This window comes from Hyperoodon ampullatus (assembly GCF_949752795.1).
Source record: "Hyperoodon ampullatus genome assembly, chromosome: 20".
Classification (NCBI taxonomy): domain Eukaryota; kingdom Metazoa; phylum Chordata; class Mammalia; order Artiodactyla; family Ziphiidae; genus Hyperoodon; species Hyperoodon ampullatus.
This window is the reverse complement of record NC_136933.1, coordinates 3,769,274-3,794,846: the sequence shown is the minus strand read 5'-3', so window position 1 is coordinate 3,794,846 and position 25,573 is coordinate 3,769,274. Positions and strand designations below refer to the sequence as shown.

Sequence of the window (25,573 nt, the reverse complement as noted above, 5' to 3'; positions counted from 1 at the left end):
AAATCAATGTCTAATTGTTTCCTTCCTCTTCGTTCTGAAGCATTCACAAGTGATAGGCGCTGGGGATGCCATGGAGAGAGGATAAGAGGACACAGCCCATCCTCAGGAGCCCGTGGTCTGGGGAGGGGACAGCCGCATGGTGGGAGGGGGTCTCTGAGGGAGGAGCAGAGAGGGGGTCGGAGGAGGGGACGCCATCCTGCCTCCCCCTGCTTGGCCAGGGCTGTTTTGATTCTGTGCTGGTACCTTGCTGAGCCTCACCTTGGAAGTTGCTAATGCACACGGTGGGGACTTGAATGAGATACAGGGAAATTTTAAATTGGATTAAATCAGTGTAGCTCAGGTCGGTTGTCAGTGCCCGGAGTGTGTTGCTGCAGACGTGGGGCCCCATCCGGTGACTCTGCTCTCACCTGGCCCTCTTCTCTTTCCAGCCCTAACTTTCTCTTGCCAGATTTGCTTTTCTTGAGGGCCTCTGCGTGTGGACAGCACTGAACTAGGTGAGAATTGGACCAACTGTGAACAAGATGAGTCCAAGGGTGGTGAACAAGATGATACTCCAACCGTCCTTTCTCCTGTGGAGGGTCCGCTGGACCTGCCGCCTCCAGGAAACCACAGAGGATGCTCTGACCTTAAAGCACGTGAGAACTGCTAGATGAGGACCCTAAAGGACATAGTCATTATTCGTTTTTAAAACTGAGGTGCAGGGCTTCCCTGGTGGCGCAGCGGTTGAGAGTCCGCCTGCCAATGCAGGACACATCGGTTCTGAGCCCTGGTCTGGGAAGATCCCACATGCCACGGAGCAGCTGGCCCCGTGAGCCACAATTACTGAGCCTGCGCGTCTGGAGCCTGTGCTCCTCAACAAGAGAGGCCACGATAGTGAGAGGCCCGCGCACCGTGATGAGGAGTGACCCCCACTTGCCACAACTAGAGAAAGCCCTCACACAGAAACGAAGACCCAACACAGCCATAAATAAATAAATAAAAATTAAAAAAAAAAACGGAGGTGCAATTGACATATAACATTATGTTGGTTTCAGGAGCACAACGTAAGGATTTGATATTTGTATGCACTGTGAAATGACCACCACAGTAAGTCTAGTTAACACCCATCACCGCACATGGTTACAAAATTTGTTTTCTGTGATGAGAACTTTTAAGATCTACTCTTTTAACAGCTTTCAAATATACAATACAGTATTGTTAACTCTAGTCACCATGCTGCACATTATATCCCCAGGGCTTGTTTTTGTAACTGGGAGTCTGTACCTTTTGACCCCCTCGTGTTCACTCTTCTGAAGCTCCAAGTCCTAAATGAAGGATGTTGGAGGACCACCGTATAGGAGAAACTTTCACTAGCTTCCATGTTGCATGTTTTCATATGTGGTTTTTCCCCTTCACACAGCTCTCCAACCATGAGAAAACTAGCTCAGAACATTCAGAAGTTGTCTGGGTTCATCTTCTCTCCATCGCCCTGCATCTCTTTGCGAGAGAGTGAATTAATAAGTCAGGAGTTAGGACCCAGAGATATTTCTCAGACTTAAACGACCTGACGGCCGACTAGAAATCAATGAGGTGTACTTTCAGAGACGTCGTGCTGACGTGAGCTGGTTCGACCCTATTTTACCCTGTCCAGGTGTCCACTTTCCCCGGGTTCCGCTCTGAACTTTGAAGCACCGCATTTTCTTGTCCTTTCCGATGGAAATACCCTGTTATGAAAAAGGAAGGAATTATCTTTCGCAAGCTGACATCATGATGCTGGCAGAATTTATCCTGATGCTCAGCGCCCTCGGTGTCACCAGCTCAGGTAAGCTCAAGCTAAAATAAATGAAAACTTGATCATTGTCAGTGCTGATAATGTTAGAATTACAAAATGTAATGTGTAGGTATCTTTAGGATCACCTTTAAAATGTGGCTCCGATGAGTAAGTCTATGAAATCTGTATATTGCTAAAGAAATCATATCTATGAATTCCATAATGTTTATGCTTTTGTCATTTATTGTGTTATTCCTTTTGAATCGTTATCAGCTTGGTACAAAGATATAAAAGCAGAGAAAATCTTACCAAATGCACTAAATGGTACTCAGAGAATTGTTAAAATATTTAGCATAGGAATTGACTATATCAACATTTTAGTATCCTATCTATTAACAATCACTATATCTGTGTGCAGATAATTATCCAAAATATTATGTAGACATAGAAATAATTTCATAAATTTGTGTATGTAGGTATATTTAGTGTGTATGTACATCAGACTTAAACGAAATATATATCAAACGTCTATGAACCTGTGTGAGTTTTCTGTGACTATTATCCACCAGAAAACAGAGGAATTCTTCATAAAGAATGAGGGCAAATAAAAGGAGAGAGAGAGAGAGTGAAAAGGAAAGAGGGAGAAAATAACTGAAAAGTTTAGGGGAAAATGGTCATTGTCACCTGCCAGTTTTCTGGGTTTTGGAATCATTTCACTTTTCCTGTAACTTAAGAACAGAAAGCTCTTCCATGACACCAGAAACCATATAGAGCCAGGAGCCAGATGGTGAGAAAACAGTGTTCTTCCTTTAGCAATTTGTATTTATTTGTCACTAGTATTTTTGCCACATCTGATTATTGTAATTTTCAGATAGAGAACCAGAGGCACTGAGATAGATTTGCCCAAGTCCTGAAATAAATCCTGGAATTAAAAGTCATAAGGCTGTGAGGCATACACACCTGAACGTCATTATATCTTCAAAAATGTAGCCTTTGCTACGTACCTGGGGCTCAGAAACACACAGTCACTTCTAAGTGCAGAGAGTGGCAAACCCACTTTCAAATATCATTAAATTTGGTCTCTGCAAAGTCTTAAGTGCAACTTGCCAATCATAAAAATAATAATCAACTTCTGTGTGTTTCAGCATGCAATTAATCATGAAAATAATAATCAGTTTCTGTACATTTAATGTCTGGTGTTTTTCTGCCTTAATTACGAGAGCATCCTATTTCCTATGAAAGAATTGACGCCTACCATTCTGCCCACAGAGAAACCACCCCCTGGTTAGCAGGGGCAGTTAGCGCGAACCCTCTGGCTCACCTCTGACCTCTCCTCTGTGCGTTGTAAGTTACACAGAAAGTTGGAATCGGAGGAGGGCCTGGTCCCCGTCTTCCTGTGTGGACTGCAAGAGTTTGGGAATGTAGACTGAGCTGTATACATCCAACCCTGATCTATAACAAATCCATGTAGTAACCGGCAGTAACTCTGGAATTTGTGAGTAGTTCTAGATCCACTGGAGTCTATTGCTATTTTTAGAGCTGCACCACCTTTCCTTAAGTTCTTTAACTTGACTACTCATTGTAAAGAAAATAGTTTCTTTTTGTTACACAAGACTACCTTCTTCAAATTACAAGGGACAAGCCCTCCTCTCTGCACTTCTGGTTTTGGTGGCAGGGTCATTGTCATGGCCACGCCTTGTGTCTGCTCCCAGAAATAGGGACGGTGTCTTCTTCATCTTCCCATCACTCTTCCCACCTGATGACGTGTGTTATTCATTCAAAAAAATATTTATTGAAGATCTACCATATTGTAGTAATCGTTCCAGTATGTGGGATGCAAGGAGGAATAAAACAAGGTTGTTTTAAGAAACTTTCATGCTAGCAGGAAGCCATGAAATATTTATTATTTGAGTCCACCCTGAGGGCTAGCTCTGCGTGTCGGCAGAAGGGCTATTTGTGGTATGATTTTTTTTGGACGAGGTGATGATAATGAAAGACAAACCCCAAATATACCAAAAAGTGTCAAACAAAAAATACGCCTCTCCCCACCATACTTGCTGAGGTTTGAAATTCTTCAATTACTTCTTTACTCTCCTAGCTGAGGATAAACAAGGGTATTGTTTTCAATAAAATCGTAAATAATCATGGGAAGTTTCATCCATTAAGTTTTTTTATTGAAGTAGTGTTGTTTTATAATATTATGTAACTTATAGGTGTACAATAGAGTGATTCACAATTTTTAAAGGTTATAATCCATTTCTAGCTACTATAAAATGTTGGCTATATTCCCCGTGTTGTACAATACATCCTCGTAGCTTAGTTTATACCTAATCGTTTGTTCATCTGAATCCCCTACCCCATGATACCCCTCCCCTGTCCCCACTGGGAACCACTAGTTTGTTCTCTGTATCTGTGAGTCTGCTTCTGTTTTGTTATATTCACTAGTTTATTGTATTTTTATCATCTATTAAGTTTTATCAATTATTTGTACTTTGGTATAAGAGAGTTTGTCAGAATTTTGCTGAAAGCAGTTGTTGATATGGGGGTGAGGAGAGACCAGAGGGTCTGAGCTCCTGAAGAAAGGTAAGGACACAGGAGCACGAAGAATAAAGAGATCAGAAACTCAAGTCGTGGGTTCCAAAGAAAAATCTGTCTCAAGCTGTTTCTGGGCACCCCATCCAAATCTGTTGTGATTCCACTCACAGGGGTCGAGAGAGCCCTAAGCTCCTCCCAGGGAGTGTCTAGTCCCGGGGTAGCTTTGGTCACCGTTGCCTGGATGCCTTCTCTGCTGCAGCCAGGTGTGAAGATCTGTTCTCGAATCAAGGGTGCATCTCAATCTTGAGGTCTCTGTGTATCTTCGGAAGAGCAGATACTGGCCTTAAGAGGTCACGTTTGTGGCTGTCTCATGGATGTAAAGAACCTAGAAGCACTGGGCGTGTGAGTGGCTGGACCTTCCCCATCACTGCTCCCTGTTTTCACTGGGAGAGGTTAAAGGTCTTACTTGAGATCACACAGCCTGGAATTAGGACCAGACCTCTCGTCTCTGGGTCTGAGTCCAGGGCCTTCCAACGCTGAATAAATATTCATTGGACTCTCGTTCTAGCAAGTGATGAGTTTGGCAGGAGACTCGGTGTCCTGAGCCAAGAGCAGCGCACCCTCCTGCATCTCTGCCCCGGCCCAGTTCCACGTGGAGGAAATCACTAGAATCAGGCAGCGCGCTGCATCTCTGTCTGTCTGTCCGTCTGTACACGTGCGCTGTCTGTTTCTCCCTCTTCTTGCCCTCTGCCTGCGGGGCTGCTTGTCTGGTCCCAAGGGAAAGATTTTGACAAAGAAAAATGAGACAAAGATTAAGTAGGGATGGGACTGCCCTGGTGGTCCAGTGGTTAGGACTCTGTGCTCTCACTGTTGAAGGCACTGGTTCAATCCCTCTTTGGAGATCTAAGATCCTCCACGCAGCACAGCATGGAAGCAAAAAATGATTAAAAAATTAAGTAGGGAGAAGAGAAGAAAGGGGGAGAAAGATGTTTCAGGAAGAAATGAAAATTCCTTTTTTACCAAAAGAGATGGTGAAAAGCATCTCTAACAGGCAGCACACATCCTCTGAAGATGTGCGTTAGACCTAGTGTGTGTTGTGTGTGTGTGTGTGTGTGTGTTTTGCAGAGGGGCTGCAGGGAAATGCGGGGAGACCCTTGTCTGGTCTGAAGCAGGGTGGCTCTGCTCTGTGACTGTAAAGCACTGGACGTCACCCTCCCCAGAGAGGGACCCCAGAGCAGCGCCCGTTCAAGAGTCCCCCCAACCAACCCCGCAGCAAAGCAGATTGCCAGGTGCCACCTGCAGCAGAGGGAGATTCGGGGAGGCGGGCTGGGAGATTACAGAACACCCTCAGCAGGGTCGAGTGTCTCCCCTTGACCAAACAAATACTACCCGGGACCTGGTTTTAGAGCATCATTCTTCCCCGTGATAGACAGCTTGAAGCAACGGTTTGGAGAATACAGTGCTAACAACACAGCAGCAGAAAGAGCGGTAACAACCAGTATGTGTTCATAGAAGTGAATTGTTGGAACAGTTTTTATGTGGCAGTAAGACCATGGTGGAGGGAACAGTCTTTTTCCTCCTCAATTCTCAGTGGACTTCATGGGACGGTGGAAAGATGGCAGCTTGGGATTCAGAAGACCAGCCCGCCCCCCCCGCATTCGCTGGGTGACCCCTCGCAGGTCCCCTGGGTCTGCACCCATAAAATGAGGGGCTCACATCACCATGAAAGTCCCTTCTGGCTCTGTTGTCTTACGTCTTTATCATTTCTCTTTTCTTCCTCTTTAATGAATGCTGAAATTATTTATGAGTACAAATGTCCTCCCGTCCCTCCCCTAGGAAGCTGACTTTGGGGACTGCAAACCCCCATGGCAGAGGTGGGTGGGACACTCACTCATCCTCCAAGAGCAGTTTCCTGACTTGTCAATGGATCATTGAGATGTATCTTAGAATAGTGGTTTTATCTAATTAAGCTGAAAGAGAAGTCCATTAGCAAAAATGTGGTTTACACACAACTTTTCAGGAATCCACTTTTTTCTTTTCTTAATGTATTTTAAAAATTTTACTGAAGTATAGTTGGTTTACAATGTTGTGTTAATTTCTGCTGTGCAGCAAAGTGATTCAGTTATACATGTATATATTCTTTTTCATGTTCTTTTCCACTATGGTTTATCCCAGGATATTGAATATAGTTCCCTGTGCTACACAGTAGGACCTTGTTTATCCATCCTCTATATCATAGTTTGCATCTGCTAACCCCAAACTCCCACTCCACCCCTCCCCTACCCACCCACCTTGGCAACCACAAGTCTGTTCTCTATGTCTGTGAGTCTGTTTCTGTTTTGTAGATAGGTTCATTTGTGTCATATTTTAGAAGGAATCCATTTATTTCTTAAGAGACCACTTGTCCTGGAAATCCTGAGAACACCTGTGGTTCCACATCCTCTGGAGCCGTGAGCTGGTCTCCCGTGCACAGAAGGTGCCGTTAGAGCCTTGTGTGCATTTATTCATTCATTCGCTCATTCACTTAACGTCATCTAACGTTTACTGAGGCCTTAGCCTCAAAGAATCAACATGGAAGCCCTTGCCCTTCCTCATAACATTCTATTTTACAAGAAGAACAAACCAGAAACAGTTTGGGGCCTGTCTGTACATCTGCTCCAATAACATCAGTGACTTCAGCTTCTATTTTGGGGAAGATACTAGGCAGAAAACATTCAACCTTTGGCCTTTTTCTTTTCTGTTTTGGTAAGGTCTGTTTTGGGCAATGCAGATTTGTACTAGCCAGCTCAGGCCACCATAACAAAATACCACAGACTGGGTGACTTAACAGAAATTTATTTTCTCACAGTTCTGGAGGCTAGAAGTCCATGATCAAGGCGCCAGCAAACTCGGTTTCTGGTGAGGGCTCTCTTCCTGGCTTGTAAACTGCTGCCTCCTTGGCTGTGTCCTCACATGGCCTTTCCTCTGTGCTTGACTGGGGAGAGATCTCTGGTTTCTCTTCCTCTTCTTATGAGGACTGCAATCCTATTGGACTAGGGCCCCACCCTGATGACCTGATTGAACCTTAATTGCCACTTTTGAGGCCCTGTCTCCGGATGCAGTCACACTGGGGGTTAGGGCTTCAGCGTATGGATTTGAAGGGACACATATCCAGTCCGTAAGAGCCAGTACAGAGCTACGCCTTTTCCTCCTTGACTCTGATGGCAGCTCACCCTCTGACCTGGGCAACAGGGTCAAAACAAACACACGGGTCTCCGAGAGCAGATCTGCTCTCTTCCCTCTGGACGCTGGTGAAGAGTAGGGTCCAGCTGTCCTCACAGAGGGGGTGGCAGGGGCTGGGGAGGTCAGGTCATAGTCTTAGGAGGTCCTTCCCAACATGCAACTCCCACTGCCTCCAAACTGACAGTAAAGTTATCCTGCCAGGAAGGAAGGTCCAAGGTGCTGTCTCAGGATCCTTCTCACATGTCCAAAATGGTGATAATGCAGGGCTGTCCCAGATAATAAGCCCATGGCGTGTGTGTGTGTGTGTATGTGTGTCTGTGTGTGTGTTATGTGTATGGGTTGTGTGTGTGGTGTGTAGTGTGTGGTGTGTGTGTTGTATGTGGTGTGTTGTATGTGGTGTGTGTGGTGTGTATGTGTCTGTGTGTGTGTCTGTGTTATGTGTATGGGTGTGTGTGTGTTGTGTGTAGTGTGTGGTGTGTGTGTGGTGTGTTGTATGTGGTGTGTGTGGTGTGTCTGTGTGTCTGTGTGTGTGGTGTGTGTATGGGTTGTGTGTGTGTGGTGTGTAGTGTGTGGTGTGTGTGTTGTATGTGGTGTGTTGTATGTGGTGTGTGTGGTGTGTGTGTGTGCTGGCTCAGACATCGTGCAGTGGTCCTCAGCCTTCCTGGTGTACCTCCACCATTATGAGATGTTGTCCTCAGTGACTTGTTCTCGTGGGCTGAGCTGGGACACAGGGATTTAGGAAGGTCACAGCGTCCTGGCTGTAGGAAGGCCACGAGGGGAGGGTTTAAGCTGGCGCCGTTTAGCATCTGTACAGGGAAGAAGGTCGAGTAGCTGGTGGGCAGGTACTTGCAGGCCCAGCGCAGAGCCCAGCACACAGCGTTTTCCTCCTTAGGGGAGGGGCTGCCTGCACAGGGCGGGGGGCGGCGGGCGTGGGGGACAGCCACGGCCCCCCCTGCTTCTCCTTCTCCTGGGGGGTCCAGCTCCGGCCCAAACTCTCCAAGGCTACTCGGCAAACACATGCCAACTAACTGCGCTGTTATCAGCTCAGCAGCGCTGTGCCGGCACTGTCCTGAGAGCTGGCAGGCTGTAGGGGAGACAGACAATAAACAGATGGACACACAGCGCCATCAAGAGCTCCGATGCGGGGTAAGGTACCACGTTTAAAGGTACAGTATATGAAGTACATATGCAGTGTGCGGAAGGATCCTTAGATGGTGTAAGCTCAGTGACCTCTTCAGGAGGAGACGTGAGCAAGGCAGGGCTCCCTAGGGCAGGAGCTTCCCGGGCAAGTTCTGCAAAGTGCAGACGGGCTGAGGCCTGGGGACAAGGCGCAAGGCCAGAGTGGGAGAAGGTGGGGCACCCTCTAGGGCCTGGGAGGCCACGGTAAGAACTGGGGGTGTTTTTCTGAGTTTGATGGGAACCGTGGGGGTGGTTTGAGCAGGAAACTGACATAATCCTCTTCTGCTTTTAAGCAGTGGTCTAGCTGCTGGAAAATGGACTATAAAAGGGGCAAGAGTGAAGCAATTAGGAGGCAGCACACGAATGCAAGAGGGAGATGATGGAGTTTGAGATCAGGGTGGTCCCCTTGGAGGAGCTGGAAGCCATCAGAGCTGCCGTGCTGCTTAGGAAGCTAAGCCCAGGTGTGGGGAGGGAATTCGGGAAGTTCAGCCTGTTCCCTCAAAGGCTTCGGGGAATTTCAATTCCCTATCCTCCCACTGCCCACATTTCCAGGAAGGTTTTAGGGCCTGTACAGAGGGCTGTCCTGGCTGCCAGCCGCTGACCTGCTTCTTGGTGCCTCTCTGCTGGCTAAGAGTAGTTGAAGTACCAAAGTTTGAGAACTCTTAGGCTTTTGAGCAAATAAGCACAGACGTAAGGTTACATCTCTACCACTCCTCAGCATCTTCATCTTCACCAGCTTTCTAGAGCGGAAGAGAAAGGGTGGAGGCGGCCACGGCACGCAGCCCCTTGTATCTGCGCCCTGTTCGCCCCAGGAGGAGCATCCGAATTACATTTTGAATCACGACTCCCCAGTAAAGTGAAGGTCTCAGGCACATGTGGAGCATGTATGCGATTTTGCTTTTCTTCCCACTAAGACTCTGTGGGTTTTCATTGGGTAAACGTGGGGGTGTGTCTTGCATGTGACCTTGCCAGCCACGTGCGTCTCTCAGTGGGGAGAAGAGGTTTTCTGTGGGAAAGCGGATGGTGCAGAATGGGTCATTGTAGGATTTCAGGGGGTGCTGGACAGAGGAGAAAAGGGGCCATATTTAAAACAACAAAGAGCTTCCTGGTTTGAAATTGGATAGCATAGCACTGAAAAGAAACAAAACTTACCTCTAGACCACGTTCCTCAACCATGTCTTCAACTTGAGTGTTAAAGCTTGAAATTAGGGTGTTTCTTAGGCTTTTGTACACTTGGGGAGGAAAAGAGTTCTTGTTAGAACCTGCTTCTTGGCCAGGGAAGCTCTTGGTAAGGGAGGACTTCCCCAGGAGGAAGGGAGGGAACCGGCGGGGCATGTGGTAGGTGTTCTGTGAACATGTGCTGAATGTATGGAAAATGGCCTGGCTCTCCCTTCATTGGTTCATTCATTAAGTAGACATCTAATGAGCTCCTGCTGTGCCCGGACCCTGTGCTAGGTGCTGGATGAACATCACCAAATAGCACAGATACTGTGCCTGCCATCGTGGAACCCAAGGGGAGGACAGACAGGGACAAATGCATGACAAATTGTGATCAGGGATGTGAAGGGGCCAGACCAGGTGCAGTGATGGACAGTGCAAGCAGGCAGAGACCACCTCCATCAGGAGGGGGTCACGGGGCAAGACGTGGTGGCTGTGGATGATCCTTCTGGGGTCAAGGTGTTGACCTCTTGATGAGAAAGCCCTGTAAGAAGGCAAAGCTCTGGGTAAAGTATAGAGTTTACTTTTAATTATTTTTTCCTTCCAGTTTTATTGGGATGTAACTGATATATATAGCCCTGTGGAAATTTAGGAGGCACAGCGTAATGATCTGACTGACATGCGTCATGAAAGGGTTACCACAATAAGTTTATGACCATCCATCACCTCATACAAATACAACATTAAAGAAATAGAATGAGTCTACTATGAGCGGTGCGTTTGGGGAGGGAGCTGGGGTGGGTAAGGAGAATGTTTAGAGAGAACCCTTGTAGCCTCAACCCTGCCTCTGCTGAACCAGGCTGTTTAGAAATACACGATGTCCCGCTGGAGAATGTGGGCCCAGCCGTCCCGCCTCCCCAGTTAATTTGGGTCCCCTCATGTCTTACAGCTGCTGCAGGATTCAGGTCCATAGCCGAAGAAGAAGATGCGCTGCTCAGACATTTATTCCAAGGTTACCAGAAATGGGTTCGCCCTGTATTACAATCTAATGACACCATAAAAGTATATTTTGGGTTGAAAATATCTCAGCTGGTAGATGTGGTGAGTAATCTTCGGCCCTCAGCCGCAAAGAACGTGCATTCCTTCACCCATTCTCGAGGCTAAAATTTGATTTTGTTTTCTTTCCCCATGTCTGCCATTTCAGTTTTAAAAATAAAACCTGCCCCCAAGAAGCCAGTGAAATGACCCACGGAAAGCATGAGAATGTCATTTTCATTGCAACACTGCTGGTGGGGTGTGGGGGGCGTGGAGGAGGGGCTTTTTCCTCGGGGTTGGGGTGGGGGATGTGCCTGCTAGGAGGGCATCACCCTTGGCAGTTCTGCTGGAGCCACCACGGTGGGCATCAGGGCAAGGGGCAGGGCTGCCAAGGTGGGGCTGAGCCGGGGCTGGCAGGGCTGCTTGCGGGGAGGGACAGCAGGTGGTGACAGCACCAGAGTGAGTGCCTGGGTGGCCCCATCCCCTCCCGGATCCCCTCAGGACCCCATACCTTTCTCTGACCCACCACACCTTAACATCCTCTACTCATTTTCCTGTCGGGCTCACATTTCTGCCATGATGTCCCTGGGGAAATCCATGAACTTCAACAACCCCGATTGTGCAGAATCATTCTGCCGTGGTCCCCAAAGTCGCAGAATAATCCTCCGCCATTGCCCAAGTCCTCCACCCCACCACAAGTGCACACACGCATCCTCCCCAGCTGACTCAACGCCCAGGATTCCTTCTAGAAAATCATGCAAAGCCCATCTCCCATTTAGCTAATACTTCATTCTACTTCATACCCTTACCATGCCTTCGGTTATGCAATTTTATATAAATATCACCAGAGTGAACTACTACTTGCTCTAATGATTATTTTTCATTTTAAGCAAAATATACATAATACTTTAGGGTCTCAATGTCATTTAACTGTTCTTCAGTTGAGAATCCTGTTCACTTTGGACCCCTCAAAGGTAAGACTCAGGAAGTCTCGGACAAAAAAAAAATTCCAATACACAGTTTCACTTAATTTGAATTTAATTTTCATTCTCTTAGGATGAAAAGAATCAGCTGATGACAACAAACGTGTGGCTCAAACAGGTAACTGTCAGTCCAAGGGCTGTAGCTCCCCCCTAACTGTTCCCATTCTTTTCTACTGAGAAAGGCTCCCGTTGAAAAAAAAATTATTTTAAAGAGCATATTGAGTTCTTCAGAGAGATGTTTGGGAGTGTTTGGGGAAGAGTTTATTCTTTTGTATTCTCTTCTGCACGAGTCAGAGGTCAGTCTGGAAGCTCGTAGGCACACCTTGCTCTGTCTTCTTGCTTCTGGAGTGGGCAGGTAGGAGGGTGGCTCTGACACTGAGTCCAGGGCCCTGGTCCCTGGGCTACTTGGAGAAAGGGGGGAAAGTTTTCAGGGTGCAACTTATCCCCATTGAAGCTACCACAACTGGATAAGAAAATCAGGGATGTTAAATTCTCCCTCCTCCCACCCTGGTCCTCCCTGGGATGACTCTTCCCCTAATGTTGTTCCCTAGAAAGAGAAAACAGGGAATGACAGAGGCCACTCACCACCAACTTCAGAACAAGGGGAAGCCCAAGTCAAGATGATGAATCTCCATTTTCCTAATATGACTAGAAAAGCATGTAAATTGTTTTCAGCTCCTAGCTTGGCCATAGCCTGTTTCCTGCTCTTTCTGGAGTTGCCAGGAAATAATTACCATTCAAGTTTGCATATGTCATGTAAAGGAGAAAATATTGGCACTTCCTTGATAGGAGGTGAGAAGGTTGATTTAATTGTTTATTTTTAATTTTTGTTAACAATTACTGGGCTTTTTACGGGATGTTGCCTCATCTCCCAGAGATTTAAAATCTTCCCAGTGGGGATATGTTAATTATCTCACTTAATTTTAATGTACAAACATAATATTTTTCACTTGTTTATGTTGAAATGACTTAGTTATCTATTCAGGTTTAGTAGACTTGTTCAGGTCTTTCTGCTAATGGTTTGTTTATAAGGAACGATGGATAAAAGAGACTGTAAGGACATTCCCTAGACTTCATCTGGTGTCATCAAATTTCTCCTACCCAAAAACTTTGATCAGAGTTGGATAATCATTATAAATGTTACTAGTTTCTAGTTCTCTGATTCTTTTCTTGGTAGGTATGTTAGCATGTTATGAAATGGATCTGCATATTTTTTTACTTGCAAATAAAAATGTCCAGGGGAAAATAATAAGCTAGGAATGTAGACATAAAAATACAATTTAAATAAATGTATTTTTCGATATACCTATCTCATTCCTCAGAACTTATCCCACTTTTGCACTTTCTAAATTGGAATTTGGAGGTATTTTGAGTTCATAAAAATCAGTAAGAAGTCCTGTATTTGAGCTTTCAGAGAAGAGAAGAAAAACTTTTCTGTTAAAGTGTAAGTAGGCTTGGGAATTTGGCAAAAATAAAACAAATGAACAGACTCTCACTGATTCACACACACCTCCTCCAGCTGCCCCTTGAGGCTAAGCTCTTACACTTAAAACAGTGGTGCAGGACCCTTGGCCTTTGAGATAGTAAGGACTTCTCACTTTTCTTGAGATTTTGGAAATAGGGAGTCATTTCAGCCAAAGAGAACAATGTCAGACACAAAGGGAAGAAACCACTGCTCCTTGGTTTCTAGCTGTACTTTGGAAATGACCTCTCGCAAACCTATGCCCCAGAATCACAGTGGCCTGGTGAGAGCCTCCAGGGCAAGACAGAACCAACACCTAAAAACCCCCAACACCCAAAGCAGAGCAAGAGAAATCTCCAGGGGGAGGTAGGGGCTTGCTAGCTGACATCTTAGAAAAGCCAGCTGGGGACTTTGGTTACCATGTCATAGAAGTAACGAGAGTAACATGGTTTCATTGCATTAATTTGCAATGGGTTGTCATGGCTCTTATCCGTTTACATTTCTCAACTTCTCTGAATTAGCAGAGCAGGTATCATTACTCCCGTTACCAGAGACTGAAGAGTCTGCCTCACCTGGCTGGGACCAGCTTTCCCCAGTTAGGGCCTTGTCTGCACATCCAGCTTCACACAAAACATCAAGGCCTGTTTCTAAATTAGAGGAGGATCCCAAATGGGAGAAACCACCGAGAATATTAGGAAACTTCCACTCACACAGGTTGGATTTGGAGCGGGAATATCACAATAGGTATTAGTCAATAAGGGCTATGTTGTGGCACAAACAATGTGGCAACAAAAAAGAAAGGAGAATCTATGGCCTGGGTGGCAGGCAGGGAAGGCTGCATGGAAGAGGAGGCATTGGAGCTCCACTGTAATGTTACTTTTATACATTTTTTTAAAGCTTTTTAAAACTAAAAAGGTAAAAGAAAGGACAGAAGAAAAGAGATGATAAAAAGAAGTTAAACTGATGTTTAAAAAAAACTACCATTAGTGTTTTACACAGATGTCAGTTTCAGAGTAGCCAACAACAATACTGAGATTTATTGAGCACCTGCCAAGTGCCCAGTCACTCTGCCGCTGTGTCATGGGAATGAATGCATTCAGTTCTCACAGCCACCTCCTAAGACAGGCCTGTTATTATTCCCACCTTGCAGATGAGAAGACTGAGGATTGGAGGACTGGAGTGACTTGCCTCGGGTTACACAGTATTAGGTGCAGCCTGGCTTGTATAAAGAAACCATATTCTTCTTCAGACTGGAGGGAGCTGACGGGAGACGTCCGGCGCTCCTCTCAGGGCTGTCCCTGTAGAGTCCGGTTCCTAATCCTGGCCTTCTAAGGCTTCGATTCCTCAGCCTCTGGGACGTCTCATGGAGTTGGTCTAGAAAGACACGTGGGACAGGATGAGGCTAGGGTTCGCTCCATCTTGCATTCATTCCACAGGCTTTACTGAGAGGCTGCTAAGGGCCAGGCACTCTGCTAGATCCTGGACGTACAGAGCACAAAACAGCCCTGCTTCAAGGAGAGGATCTGGTGTTAGTTGTGTAAAAAATAACTACTGTAATATGCTAAACACCATAAGGAAAGTATGTACGTAAGGAACTGGGTCATTACAATAATGACAATGAAACAGGGAGTAAATCAGGGAAGGCTTCCAAGAGGAAGAGACGTTTAAACTGGCTCTCGCAGGATCAGTAGAAGTTCTACAAGCCATAAAAGTGGAGAAGTTGTGACCCACCTGAATAGGCTTCCCAATAACACGACTTCCCATAGCTTTCACACCAGAGCAAACCTACAGGAAACACTTTCCAATCACCCCTGTCTACCTCAGTCAAAATAAAGACAAAAATGACCAAACCTTCCTCTTTTGTCATTGCCCTCTCAGGCACTGAAAAGTACTCCCTAGTTCATTTCCACAGAGAGAATAAAATTCTACCTACTTGGACCAAAAGCATGTCTCCTGATAGCATATGCAACTGAGATGCTTGGGGTTTTTGTTTGTTTGTTTGTTTGTTTACCCAATTCCTCTGCTGTATCTTCTATTTCCTTCATTCTCGTCTGATATATCTAGACATTTCTCTTCTATCCTCTCAACCACAGACCTTTACAAGCACAAATTTAGTGACATCCTGAAAAAGTCCTCTACGTGGAGCTATTTTTATGTTACTGATTTTATTTTGAAAACTCATTTGGCTTCCTCCTTCGTACTTCCAGAGAGTAATCAAGACCATATAAATCATAAATAGATTATTAACTCACTAAAACTCCGTGAGAAATACTCACTTCCCTAGCCGCTCAGATTCTGCTTCATCGTTGTCAAGGTTAGGAAAACTGCACCGTAGGTACCCAAAAGGGGATGGAAGATGAAAATATCCCTTCTTTAATGACAGGAGGGTGGGCCTTTTGCCTAGATGTTATCGTGTGAATAATCACTCTGACAACAGATGTCAAGTGTATTCACTCAACCAGCACTTCCTGAGCACCTACTATGTGCCAGGGATGGTGGAGGGCACTGGGCCTGCACTGCTAGAGGCATACTCCAATAAACCAGTAAGATTCACTGTCACTGAGAGCCGGCTGCTATCCTAGCCCCATGACGACCCCAGGGGAAACAAATCTTCCTTAATCTCTGCCCAGGCCAACACCTGAGACTGGTGTTGTTTCTCCAACAGCTGATTCCTGTTTTAGATCAACAAAAAGTTCAGAAACATGATGAAGGTCTCATTGGATGAATCCCTGCAGCTGGCTTGCAGGAGAAAACCAAGAAGCTGGTTTATTTCATAACAAACCCAAGGGAAGGACGGCCTTGCCGTAAGGTCTGGGCCACGTTCCCAAAGCCTTCCACAGCCTGTAATGGCACTTGTACGTCTAGGAATTTACCCCAGACCTCCCTCACCATCTTATTTTACTTGCTTTCTACAGCCTCACTCTGACCTTAGCAGAGGAGACCCGTGGGGTCTTCCAATTCACAGGGATTCAAGCAGGAATCCAAAGTCTCGCTGTATAAACTTGAGCAGGTCGCTTCGCCTCTCTGACCCTCAGTCTCTTCATCTAGCAAATAGAGGCAATGCCTAGCTCACAGTGTCGCTGGGAGGTTAAAGGGGATTGTGTACATGAATGTGACTCCTACATGGTCTGGCATGTAGTGGGGACTCAATACATGTCATTTCCTGGTGCCACCTTTGTAGGCTTTCTCATCCTTAATGACAAAGCCCATTTCTTGGCCTTGACAACTCATAGATATTATGGGAATATGAGACATATAATATGTCATGTTGCTGTCTTTAAAGTGAATCAACATTAATTCAGTTTTAGGAATTTCACACCTGACTTTGAGATAACTGAAGATCCCAAGGTTGTCCCAGAGGTTGCCCATCACCAGCAAGGAATATTTGTTCCTTACTCTCTTTTGGTCTTGGGATTAAGAATGACTAATTATGATAATAATATTTTTTCTAATTATTAAGAATAATTAGAAGAATTTATTTATTATAAAAAAGTCATGATTTATAGTTTAAAAAAGTCTTATGATTTAGGTTTAAATGAAATTTGGTAATATCTCGACACTTATGGGTGATATTTCAGGTAATATATGTAAGAAAAGACAGTTTTAAGGGAATATATATGATATGGATTTGAAGTTGCACTTTTCAGAATTAAGAGAGCTAGACTGGGAGTATGTTTCCATTTTTTTTCTCAGTCAGAGATTAACTTTGGTATTTGGCCCTGACCTACCCTGCGCTCCCCTGTTTCCTATAATAACAAGCTCTCAAGCCCTTGACTGCTGCAAAGTGGAGCTGATGTTTGTACAGGGCTTTGGGAATCTTGGCCGGGACATGCACCATGAACACTGGATATTGTTTCTAATCTACTGCTTTAAGAAGGCAGAGACAGGAGATCAATCTCCAAATGGCTCCACGGTTTCAGAGAGAGCAGGGAAGTGACCAGAAAGCCTCGCAGCTCCTTAGAGAGCAGGACTGGGGATTTGGGCTCTGAATCCTCACCTTGACCCAGCTGACCCTAAGACGAGCAGTGGCCCTGGGGTGTGGGGCTCAGCCAACATCATGGTGGACCACAACCTGCTGGGAATTCTGTGAGCTGCTCTGATGGGCACGTCGGGGGGGAGAGTGTCTCCGATTCCCCAGGTCTAGCATCAGAAGGACCCCAAGATGGTGAGGAATGTCTCCCTTAACTCCTCAGAGGAGCACAGCTAGTAAAGAACAGCGCAGGAGTGGAACTCTAATTCAGTGCCGCCTCTCTCTTTCTCTCTCTCTCTCGGGTACCCCCAAGTAAGCGGCAATGACCACAAGTCCCACCTGCCCCTTTTCCTTGACTGGTCAAGAGCACACCCTGAATCCACTGGAGCTGTCTTTATATCCTCCTCGAGGATTGAGACGTGTCCCTCATTCATCCATCCACTCACGCCTGCTGTTCATCCTGGAACGGCGCCCACAGCAGACCTGCCCTCCACAGCACCCACTGCCCCATCCTACCCTCTGCTTCAGCTGCGATGTCTTCAAATGCGAACCTCCTTCCCTGACCACTCACTGTCCTGCATCTCCACACCCAAACCGCGCCCTTCATGGCAACGATCACAGGGTGTGGTGATGGTTTGCTGGTTAGTTTACTCGTTCTTGTCTGAGGCAGCCCCAGGCTAGGAGGGCAAGGCGGCCCTGCTCAGTGCTGGTATAAGCCTCGCATATTTGTGGAATGAATTAATTCCCCCCAAACTGTGAGCCTCCTAAAGCACTGTCTCGGTGCTGTCTCTGGCCACAGCTGTTCATCTTGCTGTCCGGTGAGCGAGACAAATCTTTCTGACTGAACAGTCTCTCCCTCTGGGGCTTGGCCCACTTCCCTGAGCACAGTCTGTATGGCCGGTGTGCGTTTGCTGGGACGTGCCCCCAGACTGTGAGCTCCCCCACCTTCCTCCTTGGCTGTAGAGCCGGGCTTAGGCAAAGACGGGCAGTGCCTGTAGAAGAGAGAAGACTGAATTCCAGAAGCAGGCAATTTGATTTCCAGATCTTTAGGTTCCAAGCGGAGGAATTGTGGGTTTGGATTCACTAACTGTGCTTGCTTACCACTGATTTTTAAAGAAGGAGCCGGAGTGTAAGAGCCGAGCTCCAGCCAGTCTGCCCGAGGGCATGTCTGTCCCCGGGGCTCATCGCCTGTGGGCCTGCAGCTCGCTCTCTGCTCAGGATCTACTTTTATATATAGAAATATACTTTCCATATATATAAAGAACTAAAAACTCAGTAATAAGAAAACAGACAACCCATTTGAAAAATGTGCAAAAGATTTAGCAACCACGTCACCAAATAAAATGTATGGATGGCAAGTAAGCACATGAAGAAATGCTCAACATCGTTTAGTCATTAGGAAAATGCATAGTAAAAACCATAATGAGATACTACTTTACAACTATTATAATATAGTTAAACATTTAAATGTGACAATACCCAGTACTAGAGATGATGCCATACAGCTGGAATGCTCATGCATTGCTAGTGGGAATGCAAAATGATTCAGGCTCTCCGGTATGTATCATATTAAGTTAAACGTACACTTACTCTATGACCCAGCCATCCCACTCCTAGATATTTACCCAAGAGAAAAAAAAGAATGGTTTTCACCCAAAAAACTACAAAATGTTTATTGTGGCTTTATTTATAATCATTAAAAACTGAAAAGAATCCAGATATTTTACCTGGTGAATGGATACAAAGAATTGTGGTATATTCATACGGTGGAATACTTCTCACTAATATAAAAATGAACAAACTACTAATACAACCTAGAAGAATCCAAAATGTATTCTGATAAGTAAAAGAAGTCAGGATGGAATGGCTACCTATTGTATGATTCCATTATATGACATTCTGGAAAAGGCAAAATTGTAGGATCAGGGCTTCCCTGGTGGCGCAGTGGTTGAGAGTCCGCCTGCCAATGCAGGGGACACGGCTTCGTGCCCCAGTTTGGGAGGATCCCACATGCCGCAGAGCGGCTGGGCCCGTGAGCCATGGCTGCTGGGCCTGCGCGTCCGGAGCCTGTGCTCCACAACGGGAAAGGCCACAACAATGAGAGGCCTGCGTACCGCAAAAAAAAAAAAAAAAAAAAAAAAAAAAAAAAAAAATTATAGGACCAGAAAATAGATCAGTGGTTGTCAGGGACTGGGGATACGGAAGTGGTTGATTACAAAGGGGCAGCCCGAGGACAATTTGGGGGCAACAGAGCTATTCTGGTATTTTGATGGTATTAGTGATTATCCAACTGTTTGCCTGTATAACTGTAGAGTGACTTTTATTGTAAGGAAAATTTTAAAATGTAAAAGTGAAAACAAACCAAAAATGCTGCTCTGAGTTCCCTTCAGCATTTCTGGGATTCAGGCTTGCTGCCGGTAGTAGAAATCTCCTTAAGAGGAGACAAATAATTCATAAGAAGGAAATTATATGTGCTTTTCAAAATGGGCAGAGGAAGAGGAAGGAAGAGAGAAGCTTGTGAGTACCAAGTAAGCATGATAAATGCTTTATTAGTTTGGGCTCTTAAGCTGTCAGTCTTCATATGCATGGTTTTCCATAAGTAGTCATGCAATTTTTTTTTAATCCTTTACAGCGTAGCTTTTTAAAGACCCATATCTTTTAAAATTTGCTTTTCAAGGATTAAGCCTCACACATATTGCCTAAGAGAGGCGATGTCTCATCTGGTGTGTATAGTTCCATTCTTTTCCAGGCATCATGCATATTTCAATATTTTACCATCTAGTGAATCATCTATCTGCTGACTCCTGATTTTTTAATGACAAAGTTGGCATCACTGGGCTCCAGGAAGCCTCACACTGGGCATACCCTCCCAACTTCCTGAAATGTCATTTAATATTCTCCTGTATCATTCCTCAACTGTCCACATGACAGACAGTGGAATAATTAATTTGCAGGTCAGATTTCATAAGATTCTAGATCCTAAATCTTTTTAAGTCCACTTCTGCTGTAACTGGGTCATCCATACATCATCCTTCATAATTCAATCAATTAATGGTCAGTTTTGTTAATCTGGATCCACCAACCCCTGAAAACATGCTAAATGATTACATTCTATTACAAGGAAAAATACGCAAGCATCTGGAGGCTAACAACATTAGGAATATAATTTAAAACTGGGTTTGGTACTCACAAAATAAATTCAGATTAGAACTTAATAGGAGATCCTTGGGAAATATTTTTTCATTGGATAAAAGTTATAATGTCCTCAAGAGTAGTCAGCAGGTACTGGAAGTTTCATATTAACATGCTGCATGCATCTTTGTCCAAGACTCTTGACTGATATTCAAAATCATTTGTCTCAACACCATTATCATGAGATTACAATATCACTGGACCAACTCTCCTAGAATAAACTGAGTTAGAGCTATCTTTGCTTTTCTTTTGTTCCTTAGGAGAAAATAGGCTGAAAAAATAGGTCATGAATCAGTGGTGTTTGCTGCTGAGCCTCTAACTTGTGAGGTAGATACGGCAATTTTGGAAATCTCAGACTGGGCAGGTGTGAGAGTCTGGGCACCATCAAAGACCAGGCTGGCTCAAACTGTATCTTGACCTGCCCTGAGTCACGGATAGGGTCATAAGGTCTAAAGTGGATGAATTTCCCTTTTAAAATAAAACACTGGATTAGTAAATTAACATAAACTTGAAAATTCCAAACTCTAATACCTTGAATTTTCAGAACAAAATTACAGTCTATTAATTTCACACAGGCATGGACAGACCACAAATTACGCTGGAATCCAGATGAATACGGTGGAGTTCATTCAATTAAAGTTCCCTCAGAATCTCTCTGGCTTCCTGACATAGTTCTCTTTGAAAAGTAAGTATCACAGTAGAAAAGTGCACTGGTCGGATTAGGAGTAGAAATAGAAAAGCCTGGGCTTCCCTGGTGGCGCAGTGGTTGAGAATCTGCCTGCCAATGCAGGGGATGCAGGTTCGAGCCTTGGTCTGGGAGGATCCCACATGCCGCGGAGCAACTGGGCCCGTGAGCCACAACTACTGAGCCTGTGCGTCTGGAGCCTGCGCTCCGCAACAAGAGAGGCCGCGATAGTGAGAGGCCCGCGCACCGCGATGAAGAGTGACCCCCGCTTGCCACAACTAGAGAAAGCCCTCGCACACAAACGAAGACCCAACACAGCAAAAATAAATAAATTAATTTTTTAAAAAAGAAATAGAAAAGCCTGATTGCACCAAAATAATTAAGAGAAAGGTACAGCTTTAACGAGAAAATTATTCCTTTTGGAAATATTGTTTGACCCTGTGGTAGGAAAGTCATAAAATACAAATAGTACGATGGTGGGAAAAACAAAAAAACAGTTAATATGTGTTCAACTAACCATCAGGTGAACCGTTTTTCGACAGCGCTGACGGACGGTTCGAAGGCTCGCTCATGACCAAGGCCATCGTGAAATCCGACGGGACCGTGGTGTGGACGCCTCCCGCCCGTTACAAAAGCTCCTGCACCATGGACGTCACCTTCTTCCCATTCGACAGGCAGAACTGCTCCATGAAGTTTGGATCCTGGACTTACGACGGGACCATGGTTGACCTCGTCCTGATCGACGAGAACGTGGACAGACAGGACTTCTTCGACAACGGAGAGTGGGAGATCCTCGACGCCAAGGGCACGGCGGGGAGCAGGAGTGACGGCGCGTACCAGTACCCGTTCGTCACCTACTCCTTTGTGCTGCGCCGCCTGCCGCTATTCTACACCCTCTTCCTCATCATCCCCTGCCTGGGGCTGTCCTTTCTGACGGTGCTTGTCTTCTACTTGCCTTCTGACGAGGGGGAGAAGCTCTCCTTATCCACCTCCGTCTTGGTTTCCCTGACAGTGTTTCTCCTGGTGATTGAAGAGATCATCCCATCCTCCTCCAAGGTCATCCCACTCATTGGCGAGTACCTCCTGTTCATCATGGTCTTCGTCACCCTGTCCATCATCGTCACCGTGTTTGTCATCAACGTCCACCACAGATCTCCCTCCACTTACCACCCCATGGCCCCCTGGGTGAAGCGGCTATTTCTGCAAAAACTTCCTAAATTACTTTGCATGAAGGACCACGTGGATGGCTACTCTTTCCTGGATAAAGAGGAGAGTAAACCGGCAGTGAGAGGTAAAGTCCTCGAAAAAAAGAAACAAAAGCAGATGAACGATGGAGAAAAAGTTCTGGTCGCTTTCCTGGAAAAGGCTGCGGATTCCATCAGATACATTTCCAGCCACGTGAAGAAAGAGCATTTCATCAGCCAGGTGAGGGGACCGCCGCAAGCCAGGACTGAGATTTTAACGTCTGTTTACAGCAAATGTGTGCTTGTTTAAAATGTGACCTTATTAGCTCTCTGCTTGACACACGTAAAACTTAAAACAAGCCCTGACACAAAATAGAGACTTCAGTGTGGATTTTCAGGGAGAAGTTCACAAAAACAGAATGAGCAAAAGAGGAGCAACTATAGATTAAGCACTATTTCTTATAAGTAGACAATTCTACATTTTAAGTTGGTTATCCTGGTCTCTGGTCATTTATCTCTCACTTTTAGTGGGATGATGGATATCTCTATTCAGCATATTTGGAAAAAAGAAAACAGAAAGAATCAATTTTTAAATTTATGCAAAACATGGTGTAACAACAGATATTTAGTTCACAGATTTATTTTTTAAAATGTGACGAGGGTGTGGATTTCAGACTCAAAACGGTCCTACATGCAGATGCTACCCATGTTCCATATGACTTGAGAAAAGCTACTTAACCTGAACTTCAGTTTTCTGAAACCTCCCCTGAAGGATTATTGTGAGGAATTAGTGACATCAAGTATAAAACATGCACTGTGTGCCCAGCGCACGCGGTCCCATGATTATGTAAGCAGTCAATAAATGTTAATCCTCATCTTTCTTCTCCCCGTCTTCCCTCCCTCCTCTACATGGTCCTTCCCCTGTGGAAGGAAAATATTATTTGACATATAAATACTCAGCACAGGGCTTCCCTGGTGGCGCAGTGGTTGAGAGTCCGCCTGCCGATGCAGGGGACACGGGTTCATGCCCCGATCCGGGAAGATCCCACATGCTGAGGAGCAGCTGGGCCCGTGAGCCATGGCCGCTGAGCCTGAGCGTCTGGAGCCTGTGCTCCGTGGGAGAGGCCACAGCAGTGAGAGGCCCGCGTACCACAAAAAAAAAAAGAAAAGAAAAGAAAAGAAAATACTCAGCACAAAAACAGGTCTGTTGCTTAAAACGAGTTAATAATTACACCAGTTTATAGGGTTCAATTATTTTACTCTAAAATCAGTAAAAATTAGTGCCAAGATCCTGATCTCATAAACAAACTTATGAAAGAATAGGGTTTTTTAGAAATATCCTCTACTTTTCATGTAGACACTGCCTAGTATCTCTCCTCTCTTACAATTTGTCATTTTTTTCATCCACTGAAAAATTTTTTAAACAGCACTAGAAAAAATGCTGCTATAGAAAAAACATTACAGCTATCCTTAAGGGTTTTTTGTTTCTTTCTTTCTTTATATCTTTTAGAAATTCTTTTTTAAATTTTATTTTGATTGAAGTATAGTTGATTCACAATGTTGTGTTAATTTTTGCTGTACAGCAAATTGACTCAGTTATACATACATATACATTCTTTTTCATATTCTTTTCCATTATGGTTTATCACAGTATATTAAATATAGTTCCTGGTGCCTTTTAGAAATTCTAATACAAAGATTTAAATAGCTTTTCTAAAAATTATAAAAATAACACATCATCAGTATAGGGAATTTGGAAAATACAAAACATTTAAGATGATTCACATTGTTAATAATCCCCCACTTAAGTTTGAAACTTTTAACATTTTCATCTGTCTTCTTTGTGGTTTTCCCCAAGGTTTTATTTCTAAACCTCTATGTGCACAAAATACATTCAAGTTCTGCATCAGCTTCTATGTTCCTTCTAGAACGGCAGGCGTCCTGCTTGGTTCCATCTTTACCAAATCCCCATGTACTGGAAATGGGACACTTATTTTCCCTTGAAAGATTGCTGGCCCTGTCTCTGAGGCTCCCCCCGACCCCCGCTGACCCTGCAGCTTATCCTGCTCTGACCTTGCCCTCACTGGCCACTGCCCAGTCTCCCCAGCCTCCCTTCCTCCAGAGGGACTTGGTCTCCCCTCTCCCTCACCAGTTCCTGTCATCTCCTCCAGGAGTGTCCATTGTAGACCCACCCACCTGGGGAGTGGAGGAAAAGAGGTCCTGAGTCAAGCGACTGCAAAAATTCTTAATTTATAAATTTGTGATTTATTTCCTATGTCATATCAGGAAGCATCACAGTAAGAGATGCTGGCTTTTTATTTAGGTAAAAAATCAGGCTTTTCCCATTTCAATCAGTAACGTTTACAAACGCATCAATGATTCTGTTCTTTCAATTTTACATCCTCAACAGTGATGAAAGTGTTTTCCCATGAACTTGAATTATGGGCTGTTTTCTTGGGCACCGTCAGTGAGGTCCCAGGAAGCCTATATTACAGGGGATGTGTCAGGTGCGTTTGGAAAACTGCAGGGCTGTAAATCTGAATAGGACTCTTCCTGAAGTCCCTTGAAATGAATTCAGAACAGCTGCCCAGCATCCTGAATGGGAGGCGTCTTTTTCTCTTTTGCAGGTGGTGCAAGACTGGAAGTTCGCAGCTCAAGTTCTCGACCGGATCTTCCTCTGGCTCTTCCTGATCGCGTCTGTCACCGGCTCAGTTCTGATTTTCACCCCTGCTTTGAAGATGTGGCTACACAGTTACCATTAGGAAGAAGTCTCCAGAGCAATCTAAACCACACACATAAAGACAGAATTATACCCTAGAACTGACATCCAGCCCCCATGTGTATACAGCATCCAGGCGCACGTGCTTATCAGGAGGCCCCGAGTGTAGACGTCATCTTTTGTCATCCTCAGGGAGGTTGAACCTTGGTTGCCGTGAGAGTGAGTTGGGTTTACATCAGGCAGACCCTCCTCAGACCCCTGCCTTGGCTTCTGCAGACATTCAGGGAGGAATCGTGTGTCCAGCCCTGAGGTCACGAGCCAAGACACACTAGGACTGTGGCAGTGGCCCACGAAGAGTTCCAGGAGGAGGTGTGGGAAGCAGGTCTTTTCCTAGAAAACTGAAATTCTGAACATGCTCTGATAATGACTTTTGGTTTTTTTGTTTTTGTTTTTGTCTTTTGCGGTACACGGGCCTCTCACTGTTGTGGCCTCTCCCGTT

The 25,573-nt window shown here is 45.1% G+C and overlaps 1 protein-coding gene across 1 annotated transcript; it reads left to right on the top strand.

Annotated features, from left to right (window-relative positions):
• Positions 1–1,746: 1,746 nt before the first annotated feature.
• CHRNB3 (cholinergic receptor nicotinic beta 3 subunit) lies at positions 1,747–25,117 on the top strand (the record flags this gene model as incomplete). The annotated part of the gene is made up of 6 exons (XM_079726778.1): positions 1,747–1,801; positions 10,794–10,945; positions 11,936–11,980; positions 21,062–21,171; positions 21,714–22,596; positions 24,983–25,117. 6 exons carry the CDS (start codon positions 1,747–1,749, stop codon positions 25,115–25,117), a joined length of 1,380 nt encoding a protein of 459 aa, XP_079582904.1.
• Positions 25,118–25,573: the final 456 nt, after the last annotated feature.